The sequence below is a fragment of the Octopus bimaculoides genome, chromosome 3 (genome assembly GCF_046866305.1).
Source record: "Octopus bimaculoides isolate indiv1 chromosome 3, ASM4686630v1, whole genome shotgun sequence".
Classification (NCBI taxonomy): domain Eukaryota; kingdom Metazoa; phylum Mollusca; class Cephalopoda; order Octopoda; family Octopodidae; genus Octopus; species Octopus bimaculoides.
In genome coordinates this window covers 80,265,870-80,290,668 of record NC_142930.1, presented here as the reverse complement: position 1 = coordinate 80,290,668, position 24,799 = coordinate 80,265,870, and the positions used below count along the sequence as shown (strand labels likewise).

General features: G+C 36.4%; 1 protein-coding gene across 3 annotated transcripts in view; it reads right to left on the bottom strand.

Annotated features, from left to right (window-relative positions):
• The window catches only part of LOC106868904 (zinc finger CCCH-type with G patch domain-containing protein), a 273,920-nt gene that overhangs the window by 197,667 nt on the left and 51,454 nt on the right, over positions 1–24,799 (bottom strand). For all 3 annotated transcript variants that reach the window (XM_089349318.1, XM_089349317.1, XM_052966289.2), the window contains exons 7-8: positions 8,259–8,416; positions 6,377–6,522 (exon numbers count right to left, since the gene is read on the bottom strand). In XM_089349318.1, the coding sequence (XP_089205444.1) occupies positions 6,377–6,522; positions 8,259–8,416 (304 nt within the window). The remainder of the gene's footprint in view (positions 1–6,376; positions 6,523–8,258; positions 8,417–24,799) is intronic.

The following is a 24,799-nucleotide window of genomic DNA, read 5'->3' as shown; positions in this document are numbered from 1 at the left end:
ACTCTATGGGATATTAGGAAGGACATCCAGCTGTAAAAACCATGCCAAAACATATACAGTAGCCTGGTATAGTGTTTTACGTGGCCAGCTCCTGTCAAACTGTCCAACCTATGCAAACACGGAAGATGGACGATAAATGGCAACGGTGATGATAATGATGATGATGATGATATCATCATCATTTCTATTTCTACTTTACCATACCTGCATGGGTGGTACAGATCCTCTCTAGCACAGTGTTTCACCATTTGTTCCTTTTATTTATCATATTTTTTATGAAGTTCAACATCTGAGATTAGATTTCACTGCTTCTATTCAAATTTTCCTTGTTCTTCCTCTTCCATGGTTACATTGAACTTGAATCTTCTAGTATTTCTTATGTATTCCAAGGCCCCCATTGGTCAAGACTGACCAGGTATCTTTACCCAGGGAAGTTCCAATCCCAATCCAATGTGCAGTTATGAGTAAGTTAGTTTCTATTTTTCTTTTTCTTTGTTAAAGACTAATATTTGTCTATGCTGCAAGTCTCTTCTCTTCACCACCAAAGTTGTCCAAGGGAAAGGCATCAGTGTTAGACTCAGAACATAAAGTATCAGCACAAATACAACCAAACTACCACCCTAAACTGATACTTTATCTCACACAGAATATGAGTATCTGTCTGGACAACAATGTGTCTAACATCTTAACAACTCACCCATATATTGTATGTGTGTCTAGGTGTGGTGGTATATTTGAGAAAATTTATTTTCATTCTCTTCTTTCCCATTTTCTTTTGTATGTAGGTATCATCTTATTCTCTAACTTCACCACAATGCTGATTCTCTGAGTTTTACTATTCTAACCTTCTTCATTCAGCATATTGAAAGTTCTGTATTCCTAACCAGTTCATTACCCTTCTCTCTGATTCTTTCTATCACTATCTATTTCTCTTTCTAATTTTTTTATCCCTCATTTTGATTTCTTTATATCATTCACATATATATATATATATACATATATACACATACACACTGTGTGTGTGTGTGTGTGTGTGTGTGTGTGTGTGTGTGTGTGTGTGTTTGTTTGTTTTTTCAGGGAGGGGTGGAGGGGTTGGATTGGTGGGGGGAGGAGATGAAGAGGAATAAAATAGATGCCCCTCACATATTATAATTCTCTTTCACTCTCTCTTTTACTCTGTCTTTTACTTGTTTTACAGCAACAAAGTAATAGCTTCAGTTGGAGATTTGATCAATGTAGATCTATGCTGACTATGACATAACAATATAAGCTTAAGCAGCAAGACCAACTTTTGTGGATACGGGTTCAAATTTGGTCCCAGTCAAATGTAATTTCTCTCATCTTCCCAAGAAATTGGTTACAAATGATGTTGCCATCAGTCAACAATGTAATGAGAAAGGAGAATCTACTGCCTGGAACAAATTACAAATAAAACTGTTTTCCGTCAAATTGATTCCATCACATCTGCAGAGCTGCCACACTTGTGCAGAGAGAAAGAACTCTTCAGTATTCTCAAAACCCAGATGCTTTATGGGTTCTATAGTACCATCAACAAGAAGCCACTTTGTGTGGAAAACAACAAATACACCAAATAGTTTTCAAGACCATTTGTCAAGAAAACCAAAAATGGTGAAGATGGTTATCTCTCTTCCAGAACACCACCAGAAAATGTAGACTTGCAAATCTTGATTGGACAACATAAAATTGACAACAAATTGATAATTCCTTACTGCACACTTCTGACTGAGACACATCAATATTGAGTTCTGCGTTTCAATAAAGTCCATAAAATATGGCTGTGAATATCATCAAGAGTTCTAATGCTGCAATGTTTGTTCTGATGCATTAAAATTCCAGCAAGATTAAAGAAAGACAATACATCAGTGGCTATGAGGCTTTTTTAGTATGTTTTAATCCTTTTTGTTTATGAAGATACCCTAATATTCAATAAGCTGCTGTCCACTCAGAAAATGGCCAGTAGTTTTACTTCAGTCAAGTAACTGAGGCACTGCAAGTGCTAAGTCTAAGGCTAAAGGCAGCGAACTGGCAGAAATGTTAGCATGCCAGGCGAAATGCTTATCAGTATTTCGTCTGCTGTTACATTCTGAGTTCAAATTCTGCCGAGGTCGACTTTACCTTTCATCCTTTCAGGGTCAATAAATTAAGTACCAGATACGCACTGGGGTCGATGTAATCGACTTAATCCCTTTGTCTGTCCTTGTTTGTCCCCTCTATGTTTAGCCCCTTGTGGGCAATAAAGAAATAAGTGCTAAGTCTAAAGGGCACAACACTTACAGCCCTTATTCAAGCTGTGCTAGTATGACCCCTTTTCAAAAACTTTGCTGTACCATCAGGTTCTGTCCTACTATACATACAACAGCAAGCAATGAAGATGAAAAATTTAAGGTGCTTCTGCTGGAAACCAACTTTACATAAATTTTGACAGTGTCATTGGTACTTTACATGCCACTCAACATGAATGCTTATTTCTACAATTTTTTCCATAAAGTGGGAGGTTCAAGTCCATTTCAAGGTCTAGGAATAATCAATGACAAAATTTGCACCACCTGTAAAGACATACTTTACATAAGAATTGCTGAAGAATGAAACCCAGTAGGAAGTAACATAATCAGAAACTTCTGTATTTCAAATAGCCAAGAATCACAGGGTCCTTTTTGCTATGCAACTTAAATGTTGTGAAGCATCCAATCCACTTCAACTTTCACTTAAGTATCATGATGACCTTATAAAAGATTACAACTATCAAGCTCAGCAGGCATACTCTGGAATGGAAATCAGGTAGCTAAATAAAATCAACAATGCAGCCCTCATTGACAAGATTGAGGATATAAATAGACAAGAACATCAAAAATACAGCTTCTTTCTAACTGCACTGAATTCAGTAATCTAGCAATAGAAATTTTGGAAAAGGGCATAAAAAAATATTGACATATTAACAGCATATGCTAATGACAGTGATCCTAAATATACTGCAGACTAAAAGGTTGTCTATTCTGTTATTTTTTAGAGGGTTCAACAACTGGAAAGTATTACTGATCAGTTTCCTGTTCATCAACATAAAGGCACAGCTATTACAATTATTTCTTTAGATATTACTTCCACACTTGTCCCTAAAAACCATACAATTCAGAAACTGAACATGAAACATTATGTACTATATTTTCAAGGATATAGTCATACATACAAATCGATAGACAATATTGTAAATCAGAAAGAAATGGTTCAGAATCCAGCAGAAATTTAAAATGTATTAGAACTCTCAAATCTACTATTAAACAGACACCAGCTAAAAGAAAGGATCCCCAATAATTGTACTGTGTAATTTTCAAGTCAGTGCAGCTATGCAAAAATGTAAGAGAAATGATTAAGAAGCTTATGCCCCATGTGATCAAGTTAATTAATCTCACAGGGTGCACCAAAACAGAGGATGCAAATATTCCCAGAATTCCACAGACACCAACAGGTGTGCCTTTTTGCTCTAGGATACTTCAGTTTCCAGAACATCTAGGTTCTACCACATCAAATCAATAGATCCCAATACAGAACGCTCAAGAGAGGGAAGCATCTATATCATCATCATCATCATCATTTAATGTCCGTTTTCCATGCTGGCATGAGTTGGTTTGACTGGAGACTGGCAAACCAGGCGACCATACCAAGCTCCAATCTGATCTGACAATATTTCTATAGCTGGAGACCCTTCCTAACACCAACCACTCCAAGACTGTAGTGGATGCTTTTTACGTGCCACCAGCATGGTAGCCAGTCAGGTGGCACTGGCATCGGCCATGTTTGAATGGTACTTTTTACGTACCACCAGCACAGGAGCCAGTCGGGGCAGGGGTGGGGGAGGAGCTGGCATTGACCACGCTCGGATAGTGCTTTTTACGTGCCACCGGCACGGGGAGCCATTCAGGCAGTTCTGGCAGTGACCCACGCATGAATGAATGGTGCTTATTGTGTGCTACCAGCACTGGTAATGGCCACAACTACAATTTCCATTTGATTGTGATTTGATTTGATTTTAATTTACTTAACCCAATAGGTCTCCTCAAGCACGGAATGTCACCTGACAATTCAAAGGTACTTTTTAAATGGGCTGGTTATGCGACACTGGTGTAGGCTACGGCTGTGATCTCACTTTCCTTGCTGGGTTTTCTCAATCACAGCATATCTCCAGAGGTCTCGGTCTTTTGTCATTGCCTCTATGAGGTCCAATGTTCGAAGGTCATGCTTCACCACCTCATCCCATGTCTTCCTGGGTCTCCCTCTTCCACGGGTTCCTTCCACTGTTAGGGAGTGATACTTCTTCACACAGCTCTCCTCATCCATAAGCATCACATGACCATACCAGCACAGTCATCTCTCTTGCACACCACATCTGATGCTTCTTATGTTCAACATTTCTCTCAAGGTGCTTGCATTCTGTTGTGTGTGCACACTGACATTACACATCCGGTGGATCATATTAGCTTCATTTCTTTCATGTGTATGCATGTCTTCAGCAGTCACGGCCCATGTTTCACTGCCATGTAGCATGGCAGTTCACACACATGCATCATGCAATCTACCTTTCACTCTGAGTGAGAGGCCCTTTGTCACCAGCAGAGGGAGGAGCTTACTGAACTTTGCCCAGGCTATTCTTATTCTAGTGATAATGCTCTCTGAGCATCCAACCCCACTACAGACTTGATCACCTAGGTAGCAGAAGCTATCAATTACTTCTAGTTTCTTCCCCTGGCATGTGATGGGATCAGTTTTCTGAGCATCTGTGGTGTTTACTGCCCCTGTGCATCTGCCACACACAAAAGCTATCTTCCCAGTTAACTTCCTTTGATGTTGCTGCACCTTTTATGCATCCATATCTTACACTGGGTACATCTTATGGAGTTTCTACCTACACCTTTTCTACAGATCAAGCAGGGCCATCTACTTGAAGGGGTTTGTGATGTGTTCGCCTTCCTACTTACTAGAACTTTGGTTTTTACAACTAATTGTTTATTTATGTCCCTATTGATTAAATGAAAAGCATTGTATATCCTGAGGTGCTGATATGACAATGTTCAAAATTGCTAAGGCTATGACAGGTAGAGATCTAATAACACATAAACAACTCTTCACATACTTTGTTACTGTATGCATTGCAGTTCCAACATGTAAGTTTCCTCTGACATGTGAGGTTCCTCTGAACATTCCACTTTCCACACCATTATAAGAATGATTTTATTTCTGCACATTTTACTTCTTGATAATTCTGTTCCTTCCCACTATTCAAATTATTTTAAGAGTCAAAGAATATCAGGAATGTTTTCTTATATCTTCTTAATTTGCTTGAATTAGATATATATTCTACATACAGTTAAATTACACTGTGTAATTGTCCTTGGGTAGCAACTGTTATTTCATATTTGCTTACCCTTAGAAAGTATGAAAAATGGTTATATTTCCTTCAAATTTTGCTTTTCTTACATTTATTTCCCCACTACTCCTGCTCATGACCAGAAATGCACATATTGTCAGCCATTAAGGGACATGCTCAAGTTGTTAAGGTCAAGCAACTGACAAGCAAATCTGTGGTATTGAGCAGAATATTTGTTAAGATATTTCTGCTTCAGCAACTCATCACTGAATCTGTCTGAGGTACAATGGAAAATGGGTCAGTTTCAAAGCATTGATGTCCAGGTCAAGGTTTGAAGGGAATAGTAGTCATTTCTTTTGATTTCTAGATAGAAGCAAATAGGAAATAACACTTAACAACCAAAAATTTAAAAAATTAAAAATAAATTCTTTGTTACATAGTGTTATGAAAATCACTATTATTACAGAGTGCAAATTGGTAGTGCAATGCATTAGTCTCACCTTCTCTAAGAAGGCAATGTCATATATTCTGCTAGTGTGTGTGTGTGTGTGTGTGTGTGTGTGTGTGTGTGTGTGTGTGTGTGTGTGTGTGTGTGTGTGTGTGCACATGTGTGTGTTTGTGTGTGTGTGTGTGTTTGTGAGTGTGTGTGTGTGTGTGTGCATGTGTGTTTGTGCGTGCATGCATGTGAGCATGTGTTTGTGTGTGTTTTGGGATTTTTGTTTGTCCCCCATTACCACTTAAAAACCAGTCTTGGTGTATTCAGCATGGTTGCAGTCTAATGATTGAAACAAGTTAAAGATAAAATACACACTAACTAACCACATACATACAAATCAAAGCCAATGAGAGACACTTAGAATAGCATGACTCTGGTTGCAACATTCCTAAGAAACAGATGAGATTGTCATAGTTGGAAAGCCATTGATCATAGGTCTGCTTAATCAGAGCTGACCTAAAACCATATAACACCTAAAGATATATATATGCATAAAATACCTTTGTATGTGTTTCCCATTCTCCTAATGCCACTGTTGTTTTTGGAGCTATATACATCAAAGAACCAGTAGGTTGACTATCATAATGATCATCATCGTCATCTTGCTCTGTGTCAGATTCACAAGGGGATTCTTCATCTGTAACAGCTTTTGAACAATACAAATATATCAAAACATTTTATTTTGAGAGATAAACAAAATAGACAGATAAACACATAGCAATAAGAAGAACATCCAAACATAGAAACCAAACCAAAATGAAATGAATGAGCACCAGTCTATAAGAAGAGCAGCAGCTCCCAATCAGAAACGGCTTGGACCTTGAAGACCCATACAAATGTTTGTCCCTTATAAATATGAATTTACTTTTATATTAGATAGAATGAAACATTGTGCCCACAGCCCTTTAAAGGCATCCTATTCTGATAAACAGAAGTTTATATACACACTGATGTTTCATAAGTTGTTTAGCCCCAGGTCAAAAATGATTGAGTAGACTCATGATCTGTGATCATCTAGTCTCTTTAGAGATATCTAGAAGTCGTTATCTAATGTGTTATTTCTCAACTACTACAAAAAGATGCTTGATAAACATGAGCAATGATGATAAACATAAGCAGAGACTGAATTCCAGAAAAATTCACTTCTGGAAAGACCAAACAGAGTGTTTAATATGTAGTCAGAGAAAGGGTAAGACACAGTGGAATGTGATGGGAAGAGGTGAGGAAGAAGTATCAAATATACGTGGGCAGAACTCGTACAGAAATTCAAATGAAGAGACTTGTATCATAGAAGACCTAATATCTGAAGCATACTTGGCAGCTACAGCATCCTTATTAGTCACAAGTAATGTTAAATATGAACATATTCTAAATACTGAGGGATTTTGAGTGGTTAGATATTAATAATTATTAACTGTAAACACATCCTAAACACTGATTAGCTCTGACTTTGTGATGAGAGATAAATCTTCCTGCCTTAAGCAACTTTCCCAGATAATTAGGTACCTCTGTCACTCTTGATGTTTTTGTGGTCTGAGATGTGCATAATTATAATGTACTGTGCAAGTAAACAACACTTACTGTGGATTTTAACACAAGACCTATAAGCTTGTAGTCAAGTATGATATCCATTCAACCAGTTTGCTCCTACTATTAGTTGGATAACTATTAATGAATCTCAAAAATGTCCCTCTCAGACATTATACTCCAGAAACTGTTTGTATACTTATTTCAACTTGCAAACTTTCTATCTCTATAACACTTTATCCACTCTACAGAAACATGTATGTGTCCCATTCTCAAGAATGACAATCTCCTCTCTTACACAACTAACTGCCATTTACCATTTTCGCATCAAACAATTCAAAGATGAAAGAAACAGTTGTAAACAATAACTTTATTCAACACCTTGAGTTTTCCTCCTTCTCAATGACCATCACATGGTTTCAGTAAGACCTCCAGAATATTTTCTCTCCTACACTAATAACCTCTCATTCTCATGAACTTCAATTAGGCCTATCCAACAGATTGTAAGAATAAACTAACTGAGTGGGTATAGTATTTGATTTCCAGTTTATAGTTTTTGAGTCACATTTGACATCATTTGACATTAGTATCTAGCATAAAAATCTCAACTAAGTTGCTTAGGTTCTATCCAGCTCTTGAAATAGCAAACAGGTCTCCATCAAATCTCAGCTAACTTTAAAAAAAGGACACATTAAATAATGTAATCTAGGTACACTATGTACAGAAAATAAACTGTCAGTCATGAGTGGAATTCTTTTAACCATAGGTTTGCTTGATCAGGATTGGTCTAAGGCTAAATAACAACAACAACAACTGAGTTTGATGAAATGTTATGATCTGTTATAAAATACTCACCAGCTGGCATTATTTCATCAGAACCAACAACAAGGACATCATTACGACCTTCAAAAGCCACAACAAAACGGCCATCTTCTTCAATTCCTTCAATCTTTACATTGCACCACAAGCCATCAGTGTAACGTGCCAGACATTTGCCACCTATCTGCAAAGAACTATTGATAAGAAATAATTATATATACACATCTAAATGTCATTTGCTTATAAACACTAAACCATCATCATACTTTGTATACAAATCTATATATATAAATATAATACATACTTACACAATATATATAATATATATGAAGAGAGAGAAGAGTGAGTTTAACCAATTATTTAACACTAGCAAAACCTGTAGAGTTTCCAGTGTTTGCATCAGTGAAAAAGGAAAACAGTAAAGTGGGAAGATGCAAGAAGAAATTGCGAAATGTGTGTGTGTGTATGTGTGTGTGTGTGTGTGTGTGTGTGTGTTTGTGTGTGTGTGTGCGTGCGTGCGTGCGCACACACACAAAATTAATTTAATGCCTATCACCAGTAGGATGCTTCAACTGGATCTGACAGGCCAGAATACTGTATCATGCTCCAGTGTCTGCTTCAACATGTTTTCTATGGCTGAATATACCTTCCTAATCCCAACACTTTACAGAGTGTACTCGGTACTTTAGGAGTTGTCATCAAGTGGTAGTGGAGAGAATAACACTAAACACAGGAAAAGGATTAGTGTCAGAAGTTATAGTAGATGGTGTAATAAGTCACACTCGAACAACGTCGGGTTATACTGCTAGTCTTAATATATAAAGCTGAAGTTGTGTGTCTGTGTGAAGCCTTTTTAAAAGTGTATAGAAATCCACATTTTCCACTTATTCGTAAAAATTTTTACATCAATGGAATTTTTTCGATGTGAACTTTCCAGTGCAGTAATTAGATTTTTTAAATTCCGTTTCATTTGTGTGATTTAAGGGAGATTTGGCTGTTGTTTCTAGCAACTTTTATATTTCTTCCCTTCTACCTGCACCAGCATTCTTACACATCGATCACGTACTCAACATATAATATAGAGAGTAAAAGAGGGAGAGAGAGAAAGTGATACATACAAAGTCATAGATTAAACTTTCCTCTTGGTATTTTTTATCTATTTTTCATAACATAGATACATAAAATCACACACAACCACACATACATGATCTGTGACAACATACACATAAACACATACACACATCAACATTATAGATATAAGATTTACTTTCTGTGTCTTTCTAATATAAACATGCGCACGCATTGCTATTTTATAACTGTCTTCCGTTCTCCCTTCCTCTCTTTCTCTCTCTTCATTACTCCCATTCTCTATTCCTTTCTCCCCCTCTCTCTCCCTTTTGCTTTCTCGCTATTCTCTCTCGCTCTCTTAAACGCATACACACGCAAGTACACACAATCATTCACTAAAATATAACTCATGTTCATCAATGTTTTGTAAATATACCACAATTTTCACTAGGGTGTTAGGGTTTTAGAGTTACGGTTAAGGTTAGGACCTAGGGTTTAGGGTTAGGGTTACGGTTAGGGTTAGGATTAGGGTTAGTGTTATGGTTATGGTTTTAGGGTCAGGGTTAGGATTTTAGGGTTAGGGTTAGTGTTAGGGTTAGGATTAGGGTTAGGACTGGGTAATCGTGCAGGTGTTAATCTGAAAAATTACAGAAATATAAAAACTACTGACACTGCCATCTATAATAACTTTTGTTGTTCTGTTTAATATATACATAGATTATGCCTCCACAGAAGAGAATTTGCTGGGGAAAGAAAGCAACCGGTTTAAAAAGACAGCAACAGACTGCAGCAATTCACCACATTCCAGAAGCTACTTTGAACATAATGCAAAATGGTGCATCAACATCTGCCCAATCTGATAGAATTCTGGCAAAACTGTGTAGCAACAGATCGCCAGCAATTGCTTCATCACAAATTGCCGTCCTAGCTCCTGCTAAAAGGGATTGCCCTGCTATGTATAATCAGGGCAGCACAAAAAGTTGCTTTGCACAAGCATTTCTATAGCCAATTAGACGGATGAAATTTACGTACACTTAATAATGTTATGCAAAACAGCCTTCAGACTTTCCCTATTAATTTCATTGTCTTTTGAATTATTAACATATTTACATCATAAGGGTTTTTTCGTTGTAACGCTTTCTTTTTTAGTTGATTTTCACCTAGCAAGACTTATCGTAGATAGCATAAGTCACACCCGGACAAGGTCGGGTTATACTGCTAGTATATATATATATATATATATATATATATATATATATATATATATGTGTGTGTGTGTGTGTGTGTGTGTGTGTGTGTGTGTGTGTGGGTGACAGGCTTCTTTCAGTTTCCGTCTACCAAATCCACTCACAAGGCTTTGGTTGGCTTGAGGCTATAGTAGAAGATACTTGCCCAAGGTGCCACGTAGTGGAACTGAACCTGGAACAATGTGGTTGGAAAGCAAGCTATTTACCACACAGCCACTCCTATATATATATATATATATATGATGGGTTTCTTTCAGTTTTTGTCTACCAAATTCACTCTGAAAGTCTTGGTCAGCTCAAGGCTTTAGTAGAAGACACTTGCCCAAGGTGTCACACAATAGGACTGAACCCAGAACCATGTGGTTGGAAAGCAAGCTTCTTACCACAAAGCCATGCCTTTGCCTAAAAAGAAAGTGTGTATAATTATGTATATCTGTATAATTGTGTATTAAAAAATTGTGCATAATTATGCATACAAAAAAACGTATTGAGTACATGAAACTCCACAATCACATGTACATGTCCAAAATATACACACAGAAATATGTGCATAAGGGTATTTTATGTGTGTATACACATATGTCTATATACATATATGTGGGTGCATGTGTCTATCGACATGCATGTGTGTGTTGTGTGCATCTGTATGCATGTACATGCATGCAGATATGTGTGGATGCACAAAACCATGTAATTCATAGACTGAAACAAAAAACATTTATGCTAATCCATAAATATACACACAAAATACACACAAGCTAATAATATATGAAATATATATGAGCTAATAATAAATGTAAACTGCAAAATTTTGATACCAAAACTTGTTCTAAACATTTGGCAACCAGGCACACATACATGTAAATATAAACTATTAAGTGTACAAATTTCTAAATTTTTAAATTGCAAAATTTTGTGCAAACACATTGGTATTTCAATTTTTCTAAAAGTTGAATCCAAGGGAGATAATCATGTCTCTTTGATATCTCGCTTTCATTTACCAAAATTTTTGTCTGATTTTATCATGACTTTTCATGTTTTAATCTAAAATGGAGACAAACGTCAATTTCAATGTGATGGGCTTGGATAATTGTTAGGTATTTCTTAACATGCAATTAATGGTACCCTTAATACACAGATAAAGTTGTGTGTATATATATGTATATGTATACATATATACATATGTATACATACATATGTATACATATATATATATATATATATATATATATATATATATATATATATATATATATATATATATATATATATACGTAGTGAATCTTGCAACCATGAAGTGGATTTGATCCACTATAACCAAATTTCAAATAACAGTTCAACAGAACTTTTCTCACGGAGGAACAATAGTTTTTCTGTGACAGTTTACATTTGCCAGATGCCTTAGCTAGGCTGAAATAATGTTGTCACTATTTGACCCTTCTAACCTCTTCTATTCCACCAAAAGCTAGAATTAAGATAACAAGTACCACCAATGAAATCTATTGTTCTCAACGATATGTCTATCTTTCTGGATAGTTATAAAAACAAAAACCCCCAAGCAAAAATCAGTTAGTCACTTGGTGACAACTCAGTTAGGTAGTGAGAATGCAGTGTGGCTGAACAAATGCCATCTCTAAAGAAAAGGGCACAAAGAGAACAACTATGGTAACTTACCAACAGAGCAGTTGTTTCGTCCCACACTCTCTCACTTTCACTAACTCACTTTCTCTTCTCTGCACATTACCATATCTCTCTCTACGGTTTACTACTACAATAGGAACATACTACTACAATAAGAACAGACAGGCCAAAGTTAACTTTTTTTACTTCGCATGCTCTTGGATTTTATCACCTGCTTGTCAAGGCAAGGTATATACAATGTAACAGTAAAAATGAATATTTTCCTTGAGAAAAAAATACTTTCAGCCTGCCTTTGTTTAGCCAGTCAGCCAGACTCCGTTCTCACTAACTGACTAACTGAGTTGTCACCAAGTGACTAACTGATTTTTGCTTGGGGGTTCTTGTTTTTATAACTATCCAGAAGGATAGACATATCATTGAGAACAATAGATTTCATTGGTGGTATTTGTTATCTTAATTCTAGCTTTTGGAGGAATAGAAGAGGTTAGAAGGGTCAAGTGGTGAAGACATTATTTCAACCTAGCTAAAGCATCTGGCAAATGTAAACTGTCGCAGAAAAACTATAGTTCTACAGTGAGAAAAGTTCTGTTGAATTGTTACTTGAAATTTGGTTATGGTGGATTGAATCCACTTCATGGCTGCAAGATTTACTCCATATATATATATATATATATATATATATATATATATATATATATATATATATATGGACCTCACACAGGCAATGACAAAAGACCGAGACCTCTGGAGATATGCTATGATTGAGAAGACCTGTCAAGGAAAGTGAGATCACAGCCAGTGTCACATAACCAGCTCACTTAAAAAGTACTTTTGAATTGTTGGATGACATGCCATGCTTGTGGAGACCTATTGGGTCAAGTAAATCACAATCAAATGGAAATTGAAGTTGTGGCTGTTACCAGTGCTGGTGGCATGCAATAGCACTATTCATGCGTGGGTCACTGCCAGAGCTACTTGACTGGCTCCCCATGCTGGTGGCACGTAAAAAGCACTGTCCGAACATGGTCGATAACAGCCCCCCTGCCCTGACTGGCTCCTATGCCAGTGGCACATAAAAAGCACCATCCAAACGTGGCTGATGCCAGTGCCACCTGACTGGCTCCTGTGCTGGTGGCACATAAAAAGCACCCACTACACTCTCAGAATGGTTGGCATTAGGAAGGGCGTCCAGCAGTAGAAACATTGCCAGATCAGACTGGAGCCTGGTGTGGCCTCCTGACTTGCCAGTCCTCAGTCAAACCGTCCAATCCATGCCAGCATGGATAACAGACGTTAAACGATGATGATGATGATATATACATACATACATACATATATATATATATATATATATATATATATATATATATATATATATATATATATATATATATATGTATATATATATATGGCAATTTTAGATAAAAGCTTCCCTGCATCCCATAGGTAAAATAGAATATCTTCCCATAAGACAATCAGAGTTTCATATTCTACCCTCCCCAATATAGGTACTATCATAGCCTGTTTTAATAGAAGGAGTATAAAATTAGAAAGAGGAAATAATAATAATAATACTAGTATTGTCAATAATGATTTAAACCCCTGTGATGATGACAATAATAGCAGATATGTAAGTATCCAGAACAACAGAACTAATATATCTGATATATATAATATAAACTGTGACTCCGATGTTTATGCTAACCCAGGTATTGTTGATGCAGTACCTGGTGATGCTGCAATGAATTTTAGTGATACTATAGTCAAAGGAAGTAGTACTAATATCAGTAGTAATAATGCTGATAATGATTATAGTAATAAGAATAATAATAATAATATCGTGAATAATAACAACAGTGGTAGTAGTAGTAATGATAATAATAGCAGTTAATACTCCCGGTTGTAATTGTAGGGTAAAATCCCATTGCCTGTTATTAGGTTGCTGTTTAGTCCAAAACATAGTTTACAGATGTACAATTTTGACTGAAACTGGTAGTTTTGTCTATACAGGGTGTTCAATGAACATGAAAAAGCGTATTAATAACCATCTTTCATCATTTAGACTTTGAAATAAAGCTAATAGTACATCTTTATCTAGTAAGATCTGGGAATTTAGGAAAGCAAGAGTAGATTTAGCCTTAAATGGGATATAGTACGGAGGGTGCAGCCATATAGAGATAGTAGATATGGGTATGAGCTTTGTTCTATGGAAATTTATGAGATTTTTAAGTACAGAGACAAGAACAACCTGATTAATAATAGATTAGACCAAAGGGTATCATGTGTACATAGAAGCAACTGCATGTTTAAGTATTTTTGAAACAAATAATATTATACCCATCATACTTTGGATTTGATGGTGGAAATTAGCTTCAGACATCGTATCATTTATAATCTACCTTCTAGTGTAGGATATTATATTGTATTACATTACATATATTATATGCTATGTATTGTGTTATGTGATGTATTATACGTAATATTACCCTATGGTAACCCTGCCTGTTTAGTCTGATTTCATCCTATATGGTGATTACACTGTTCTTTCCTTCAATTCTATGACTTCTTACCCTATCAGTCACATTAAGTATATATGTAGCAAGTAATGTGATAGTAAGCTTCTCTTGACAAAATTTTACACCCACTAAGAACTATACAATCATACATACAATAGCACCTGCAATATTATAATTTATAAAACCACATCCAATGATATCCTCATCTTAATTTATCTATACCTTAATATACTTCAGTATGAATACCTTAAACTGCTTTCATTATTTGCATACCTATTATCTTTTTAATTTTATTTTTTAATTTTTTCCTGCTTTTAATTTTTAATCTCCTGTCTTTATATATATTTCTTATTAATTTTCTATTAATTCTTATTAATTTAATTTCTTATTGTATATTTTCCTTATTAATTTCTTATCCTTTATGTTTTATTGTTGTTGTATATTGTTAAATTTTTATATAGTATTGATTTTTTTTTTATTGGACACTAAACTCCACTTGCGAAGACCTGTTGAGGCAAGTGAAATCGAAATCGAGTTAAATTCGACGACTGGCACCCATGCCAACTTCGTCTCCTTCATTGGGACACGAAACTCAGCTTGCGAAGACTTATTGGGGCAAGCGAAATCGAAATCGTGATGGCACCTGTACCCAGCGTCGCCTTTCTGGCACTTGTGCCCGCGGCATGTGTAAGGACTTTCGAGCGAGATCGTTGCCAGTGCCCCTAGACTGGCTCTTGTGCGGGTGGCACATAAAATACACCATTTTGAGCGTGGCCATTGCCAGTACCGCCTGACTGGCCTTCATGCCGATGGCACGTAAAAGCACCCACTACACTCTCTGAGTAGTTGGCGTTAGGAAGGGCATCCAGCCGTAGAAACTCTGCCAAATCAGATTGGAGCCTGGTGTAGCCATCTGGTTTCACCAGTCCTCAGTCAAATCGTCCAACCCATGCTAGCATGGAAAGCGGACGATGATGATGATGATGATGATGATGATGATGATTTTGCATTCTTATTTACCTTCACATATACTGGTATAACATTCTATGAGTTGCGGAGTATGTTACATCTTCTCTCCACACGTATGTATGATAAGATGTGACTCAATATAGTTCTTAAATTGATATTTTTCAATTATTTATAATTACACCATATAATTATATTCTTTATATAAATGTGTATATATATATATATATATATATATATATATATATATATATATGAGGTTTCTACGGGACAACCTGCTGAGTGCCACCGACCAGATCTGTGGCTGGTGTAAAGTCCGCTCTCAACCTAAAGTAACGTGGTGGTGGAACAATGTGGTTCACAGGGCTATTAGACAAAAGAAACAGGCTTGGAAGGACTGGAAGAACGGAGGTAGCAGGGAATTGTATCAGGTTGCCAAAAGAAGCTAGCAGACAGGTTTATTAAGCCAGAGGGGAAGCAGATAAGAAAAAATTTGCCAATGTTGTGCACTGTGAGGACCAAACACTTGAAGTATTTCATGTTGTAAGACAGTGTGTGAGACAGAATCATGATGTCGTAGGAGAGAAATGTGTCCGCATGGATGATGGCTCATTTGCACTAAATGAGGCTGCAAAGAGAGAGGTTTGGAGACGCCACTATGAAAGGTTGGTAGATAAAGTGATCAAGAGCATGAAGACATGGAAAGCCCCTGGCCTATCAGGAATCACTGCAGAGATGCTCAAAATATCTGGCAGTGTTGGCTATAGCCAAGTCACCCGTATAGTTAATCAGATGATACACGAAGGAGTCATACCCAATCACTGGTGTATCAGCACCATAGTCAACTGCTACAAAGGTAAAAGTGACACTTTAGACACAAACAATTACAGAGGTATCAAGTTGTTGGACCAGGTAATGCAGTTTGTGTTCGTTCCAGGGAAAAGCACCACTGATGCTATATTTCTGGTAAGACAGCTGCAGGAGAAATATCTAGCCAAAGATAAACCTCTGTACCTGGCTTTCGTTGACATGGAGAAAGCCTTTGACAGGGTCCCCGCTCCCTTATCTGGTGGTCAATGAGGAAACTAGGGATAGATGAATGGTTAGTGAGAGCTGTGCAAGCCATGTACAGGGACGCTGTCAGTAAGGTGAGGGTTGGAAACGAGTACAGTGAAGAATTCTGGGTAGAGGTATGGGTCCACCAAGGTTCAGTCCTCAGCCCCCCTCCTATTTATCATATTCCTCCAGGCAATAACACAGGAATTCAAGACGGGATGCCCCTGGGAGCTCCTCTATGCTGATGACCTTGCACCAATTGCTGAGTCACTATCAGAAGTAGAGGAGAAGTTTCAGGTGTGGAAGCAAGGACTAGAATCAAAGGGCCTTTGAGTCAACCTAGCTAAAATCAAATTCCTAATAAGTAGGAAGGTAGACAAAACACAAACCCCTTCAGGTAGATGGCCCTGCTCGATCTGTAGAAAAGGTGTAGGTAGAAACTCCATAAGTTGTACCCAGTGTAAGCTATGGACACATAAGAGATGCAGCAATATCAAAGGAAGGCAAACTAGCAAGATAGGTTTTGTATGTGGCAGATGCTCAGGTGCAATAAACACTGAAAATGTGCAGAAAACAACCTTTGCCACATTCCAGTGAGAAAAACTAGTAGTTAATAGCTTCTACTATCTAGCTTCCGCTACCAAGTTAGTAGTGGGGGAGGGTGCGCTGAAAGTGTAGCTGCTAGAATAAGAATAGCCTGGGAAAAGTTCAGAGAGCTCTTACCTCTGCTGATGACAAAGCGCCTCTCACTCAGAGTAAAAGGCAGACTGTATGACGCGTGTATGAACAGCCATAATATATGGCAGTGAAACATGGGCCGTGACTGCTGAAGACATGCATAAGCTCGCAAGAAACGAAGCCAGTATTCTCCGATGGATGTGTAATGTCAGTGTGCATACTCGACAGAGTGTAAATACCTTGAGAGAAGAGTTGGACCTAAGAAGCATCAGTTGTGGTGTGCAAGAGAGACGATTGCGCTGGTATGGTCATGTGGCATAAATGGATGAGGATAGCTGTGTGAAAAAGTGCCACACCCTAGCAGTTGAGGGAACCTGTGGAAGAGGTAGACCCAGGAAGACCTGGGATGAGGTGGTGAAGCACGACCTTCGAACTTTAGGCCTCACCGAGTCAATGATTCGTGACCGAGACCCTTGGAAATATGCCGTACGTGAGAAGACCCAGCAAGCCAAGTGAGAGCACAATCTGTGGCCTCTGCCAGAAGTGTAACCAGCTCACTTTTTTCATATTTTTACTTCATTGGACACTAAACTCTGCTTGTGAAGACCTGTTGAAGCAAGCAAATTGAAATCAAAATCAAACCAAATTCGATGACTGGCACCCATGCCAACCTCTCCTTCATTGGACACTAAACTCTGCTTGCGAAGACCTGTTGGGGCAAGTGAAATCGAAATCATAATTGAACCATATTCGATAACCAGCACCTGTGCTAATGGAGTACTAACAGCACCATCCGAGCGTGATCATTACCAGAGCAGCTGTCTGGCTTCCATGCTAGTGGCACGTAAATAGCACCATTTGGGTGTGATCGTTACCAGCCTCGCCTTACTGGCACCTTAGAAAATCATTCAAGCAAGGTGATTGCCAGTCCCGCTGGATTGACTCCTGTGCAAGTGGCATGTAAAATACACCATTTTGAGCATGGCCGTTGCCAGTACTGCCTGAATGGCCCTCATGCCGGTGACACGTAAAAGCACCCACTACACTCTCGGAGTGGTTGGCGTTAGGAAGGGCATCCAGCTGTAGAAACCTTGCCATATCAGATTGGATCCTGGTGCAGCCATCTGATTCACCAGTCCCAAGTCAAATCGTCCAACCCATGCCAGCATGGAAAGCGGACGTTAAACAATGATGATGATGTTGATGATATACATATATATATATATATATATATATATATATATATATATATATATATCCTTTCTCGTATATGTATTTGTATGCCATATTTTTATACTGTTATATCTACTTATATCAGTACACACTTTCATAGTTGTTAAAATTTTCGTTTATACTTATATTTAATTAAGTCTATATATTATCGAATTCTTTATCTTAGTATTCTGCTTCTGACCCCTTACTTTCAATCAATAGATAATATGTATATTTTGCCAGATAAATTCCATATTTAAGTTGTGATCATTGTTTGAGTGGTCTTTGTAGTGACCACCTATTAGTTATGTAGAGATGATGTATTAGGGTGATTGCATATAACAGTAATCTTCTTTTTAATGTTTAAATTGATCTGTGTTTTCCTTCTTATCTAACCTGGTTCTGATATCTTTTTTTAAATTGTACTTTTATTTTTATACAACTTATCATAATACACAGTTTTTGATATACCTTGATTATAAACTTTTTCCCTTTGTGCCCTTAATGTTTTCCTAAATTTCATTATTGCAATCTAAGTTTCATAGTGTATACCCCTTTAACTGAAAATAAAGACAAGAATTAATGTCACCCCTACCCTACCTCTTTATGGGCATTTACTGCTATCTAATTGATTCCTTCTAAAGCTTGTTTCTTTTTGTGGTGAGGGATACTTATGGCAGTAAGAAATTAAGGAATAGTAAGAAATTAAGGACTAGTAAGAAATTAAGGAATAGTAAGAAATTAAGGAATAGGGGGAACATCCAGTAATATTTATATTACTAATAAAAACTACAGATAAAATAATTAAATACCTATTTATTTATTATGTAAAACCCTTTTATAGGAATTAACCTTATTATATAATAATTGAAAATTATTATAATTAATAATATAAACAATTATTGATGACTTTGCTGGATAACTAAAGAATAAAAATTACACATAAGAATTCAACATTATGCTTAATAGAAGTTTAGATACTTTGCGTCACAATAATTAATTATCTATTAACTCATTATATTAAATTCTTTAATAGGAATTAACGTTATAATATAATAATTAAAAAATTATTATAATTAATAGTGGAAATATTTGAAAGTCTTTCTAAATTTATGGCAACATCTTAAAGTGAAGTGCACATTAAAATTCAATAAAATGAATTTAGAAGTAATTATATAATACATTTCTTCAAGGTAAAGATTACAAGTAGAATTACCAATATTATACGTTGGTGCATAACTAATAATGGACCACTTTAAATCATATTCAATATTCTTATCCTTTAAATCCCAAATGCATTTACTAAGATTTGAAGAATTACATTTTTTTCTATATTCAAAGGAATGACAATGATTATAAAATCTAGATTTCCAAAGAGTAGCAGATGAACCAATATACCAATACTTACAATCTCTAATTATTACTTCACACTGATATACTATAATTTGCTTTCAACACTGATTTTCTAAAGGTATAGAGTTTTGTTTACACATTATTCACTTGTAAATTACACTCATACTTAAAAGAATTTCCACTAGCACTCTCCTACAAAATAGGTTTGGATTATAATAATTATTATTAGAATTAATATTAATACAAGGTAAAAGACTAACTATATTATCAGCATTTTGATCTGTTATAGAATCTAAACCTTGTTCTGAAAGATTATCAATCACGTTAATTTCACTATATATATTATCAGTTCTACAGTTATTCATAGATCTAGAATTTAGATATTCCCTAATTCTCTGTTAATTGTGTGCTGCAATGATCTCAGCTAAATTATTAGTAGTTGAATATGAAAGCTATACACTATGTCTATTAAATGGTTTCCCATATTTACTTGAAGGTAGGAAATATCAATCTAGTGCTGCAAAGAATTTATGAAGGATATTAGAAGCTACTGAATATGAAAATGGGGCATTATACCATATAATATTGTTGATTTATTTTTTTATTATTATAATAAACATTTTTGTCAATATTACTTTCATTAAAATTGAGTTTTTCCCTATTTTAATTTTTATTTGTAAATTTGTCATTATTATTATTATTATTATTATTATTATTATTATTATAGATGTCACACAGTATACAATATTGTGAGATTGTTGATTGAAGATATTGTGTCTACCGAGGTTTGTACTGTTTGTCAAGTCACAACAAGAAATTTAGATAGACAGTACTTTACACAATATGCATGCAGTTCCATGTAATGCTGACTTTTGCAATACACCTAGATTGTAGAGTATTTCTAAAGTTTTCAAATGTTTTTTTCAGATTGGGTGGTATTGAACCCAATGCTCCGATGACAATAAGGATAACCTTTAAGTTTGACTCTCGTACCTACTACATTTTAGTGATCTCAGTTCCAGGTTTCCATGTTTATCAACCCTTTCTCTTTCTTTCATGATGATATGTTGATCTCCTGGCACTTCCACATCAACTATTAGGCACTGTTGTTTGTCTCTCCTAAAGGTTACTATATCTGGCCTTTGGTGCTTCTAACACCCTGTCTGTCTGGAAGTCAAAATCCCAGAGGATTTTTGCTTTCCCCTTTTCATCCATTATCTTTACCGGTGTATGTTGGTACCGAGCACCCATAATCTCATAGCCATACTTATGGCATAGTAGCCAGCGGAGGTTTTGGGCTACCTTGTCATGTCTACACTTGTACTCTTTCTGCGCAAGACTTTCACAAGCACTAATAATGTGAGTCATGCTTTCGACCCTCTTCCCACATATTCTACAGAGATCTATTGCACTTGTGTGGTATATTTTCTTTTTCACTGAGTTGATATTCAATTCCTGGTCCTGGGGAGTGATGATTAGGCTTTCAAATTATAATTATTATCATTATTATTATTATTATTGTTCAGTAGTTTTATTTTTATAACGTGCTTTCACTTCACTACCGAGCGCAGCTCTGTGCGCCTTGGGTATGTGCTGTGGTTTGCTGTGGTGCTCTTATGTTTACTGTATTGAAAGTGTTTTGCGTAGAATGTGTGCAGTACCCAGTAGTGCAATTTTCTGTATGTTATATATATTTGTAAGTCCTGGTGTTTTTGTTATGTATTTGTCTGAATATTTTTTTATTATACCTAAGGCACCTACTATGATAGGAATTGTTTCTGTTTTTAGATTCCACATTCGAGTTACCTCTATTTCCAGGTCTTTGTATTTTGAAAGTTTTTCCATTTCTTTTAGAGAAACGTTGTCATCTGCTGGTATTGATACATCAATTAGAAAGCATTTTTTTTCTTCATGATCTTTGACAACTATATCTGGTCTATTTGCCTTAATTTCTCTATCTGTGTGTATTGGCATATCCCAGAGTATGGTTGCTTTCTCGTTTTCTGTGACCTTTTCTGGCGTGTGTTTATACCATCTTTTTTCTGTTGTTATTCCATAGTGTTGGCGTAGCTTCCAGTGTATATAGGTCCCAGCTCTGTCGTGTCTGTGAATATATTCCTTCTTAGCCAGGACTGGGGAGCCAGAGATAATATGATTTATTGTTTCTTGTCTATCTCCACATACTCTACAATTACTTGTTATATTTCTTTTCATTATGTGTTTTTGGTAATTTCTGGTGGGGAGGCTCTGGTCTTGTGCAGCAATTAAAAATCCTTCAGTCTCTGCTTTGAGTCCTGAGCTTCTCAGCCATTGCTGGGATTTTTCTCTGTCTATTTCTTTCGCATTTAGTTTAGCCCAGTATTTACCATGTAGGGGCTTTTCTTGCCATCGTTTTATCATGGTCCGTTGCTGTTCTAGTTTTAGTTTGGATTTCATTTGTTTTATAGCTTTTGTTGTTTCTTCTTCTGCCTTCTTCTTCTTCTTCGTATTTGTTAGGTAGATTGATTTTTTGTTTGTATTTGTCAGCTTCCTTAAATACTGAAAACAGTTTTTTGTTTTGATCGTGTTTTGTGGCTATTTGTATTAGTTTCCCTTGCTTCTGGAGTAGGTATTTTTGCAGTCCTATGGTGGTTATTTTATAATAGTTTTCTAGCTGTATAAGACCCCTGCCACCTTCTGTGCGTTGTATATATAGCCTTTCTATGTCAGATTTTGGGTGGTGCATCCTATATCCTGTCATTATTTTTCTTGTTTTCCTGTCTATTTTACATAGTTCGTTTAGTGTCCAGTTAAGGATGTTGTAGCTGTAGCTTATAACTGGGACAGCTAAAGTGTTGATACCCATTATCTTGTTTTTAGCATTGAGCTCTGTTTTTAGTATTGATCTAACTCGTCTATAGTACTCTTTCTTTATTTTTTCTTTCATTTGTGTATGTTGTATCCTATCTAGTTCATTGACTCCTAAATACTTATATGGTTGGCTTTCGTCTAGTTCTCTTATTTCATTGACTTTATCTAGTGTTATATTGCTACTTTTAACTAATTTTCCTCTTTTCAGGGTTGCTTTGGCACATTTTTCTAATCCAAATTTCATATCTATTTCCTTGGTAAAGCCGTGTACTGTCTGTAGTAGTGTTTCTAGCTCTTTGTCGTTTTTTGCATATAATTTTAGGTCATCCATATATAGAAGGTGGCTGACTGTTTTTCCGTAGCATTTGTAACCGCATCCAGTTCTATTTAGCAATTCAGTTAAAGGTGTGAGTGCCAGGCAGAACAGGAGTGGAGAGAGCGTGTCTCCCTGGAATATTCCTCTTCTAATGGGGATGGCTTTCGTTTTCACAAGTCCCTCTTTTGTTTGGAGTTGTAGCACTGTCTGCCATTTGTTCATTGAGTGCTCTATGTATTTTATGATAATTGGTGCCACCTTGTTTATAGCTAGTGTTTCCAGAATCCACGTGTGGGGAACACTGTCGAAAGCCTTTTGGTAGTCCACCCAGGCCATACTGAGGCCTTTCTTCTTTCTGCGGCTGTCTTCAGTTATGGCTTTATTGATCAATAATTGATCTTTACAGCCGTATAAGCCCTTGCAGCATCTCTTCTGCTCTTCTGGAAACAGGTTGTTATTTTCCAGGTGTTTACTCAATCTCTACGATATTATTGCAGTAAAGGCTTTGTAGATCGTAGGGAGACAGGTTATAGGTCTATAGTTTTGTGGTTTCTCCGTTTCCGTGGATTTGGGGATTAAGATGGTTTTCCCTTTTGTGAGCCATTCAGGCATTGTCTCTGGATCTGCTAGTATGTTGTTAAAGTTTTCTACCAGCTTTTTATGCATTCCTGGCAGGTGTTTTAACCAGAAATTGGGGATCTTGTCGTGTCCAGGTGCCTTCCAGTTGCTTAGTCTTTGCAGTGTCTGGGTGACCTCTTTAGTTGTTATAGGGGCCCAGAGTTGCTCAGGTGCTAAGTTCGTTGTTTTAATGGTCCTTTTCTGGGGTTGTTGCTTCACCGACCATATTTGTTTCCAGAATTTCTCTAGTTCTTCTGCTGTTGGTGCTGAAGTAATGTCTATTTTATTTTTACCCAGTTCTTGGTAGAGTTTTTGGGGGTTGGATTTGAACTGTTTGTTTTGTTCAAAGAAACGTTGGCGTTTCTCATACCGGCGGATCCTTTGTGCTTTGGCAAGGATGTCTTGCTTTAGTTTTTCTTTTGCCTCAGGTAAGTCTTTTTCTGTAATGCTGTATTTGTACAGTATTTTTGTTTTCTTCTTGTTATTTAGTAGTGTTGATTGTTTACTAATTTCGTTGAGAATCGATAAATCTTTTCTCTTTTTTTAAATTTTGTTCTGGGTGTTATTTATCCACAAGGTCTGTTTGGGTGGTAGAACTCCTGTTCGGATGGGTTTGAGTGAGTATCCTGCTTCTTTTGTGGCTGCCGCATATATTATGTCATTTAGCTCAGTGATATTGCCTGTTGTTTCTGTGGTTGTTAGTTCCGTGACGGCCAGGTTTATGCTATTTATTATTGATGTTGTTTTATTGTCTATTTTGATTTTTGGGAGATATAATCTGTGGTCCATTCTAAGATCTGTGGTTTTTAGTTCTTTGGTTATTTTCATTTTCATAGTATCGTAATTATTAGGTTTCCCTTCGTTATTTCCAAGCTTTATATTTGTTTTGCCTTCCTTTTCATTCATATGTTTGTCTGTGGTGTTCTTGTTTGGTGCTTTTTGTACACTATTATATATTTCTGATATTTTTTTTGCTTTTAGAATATGTCTTCTTATGTTAGCTAGTTTGTTAGGGTTCATTGTTTTATCGAGGTCTATATTTACATTATTTTTCTT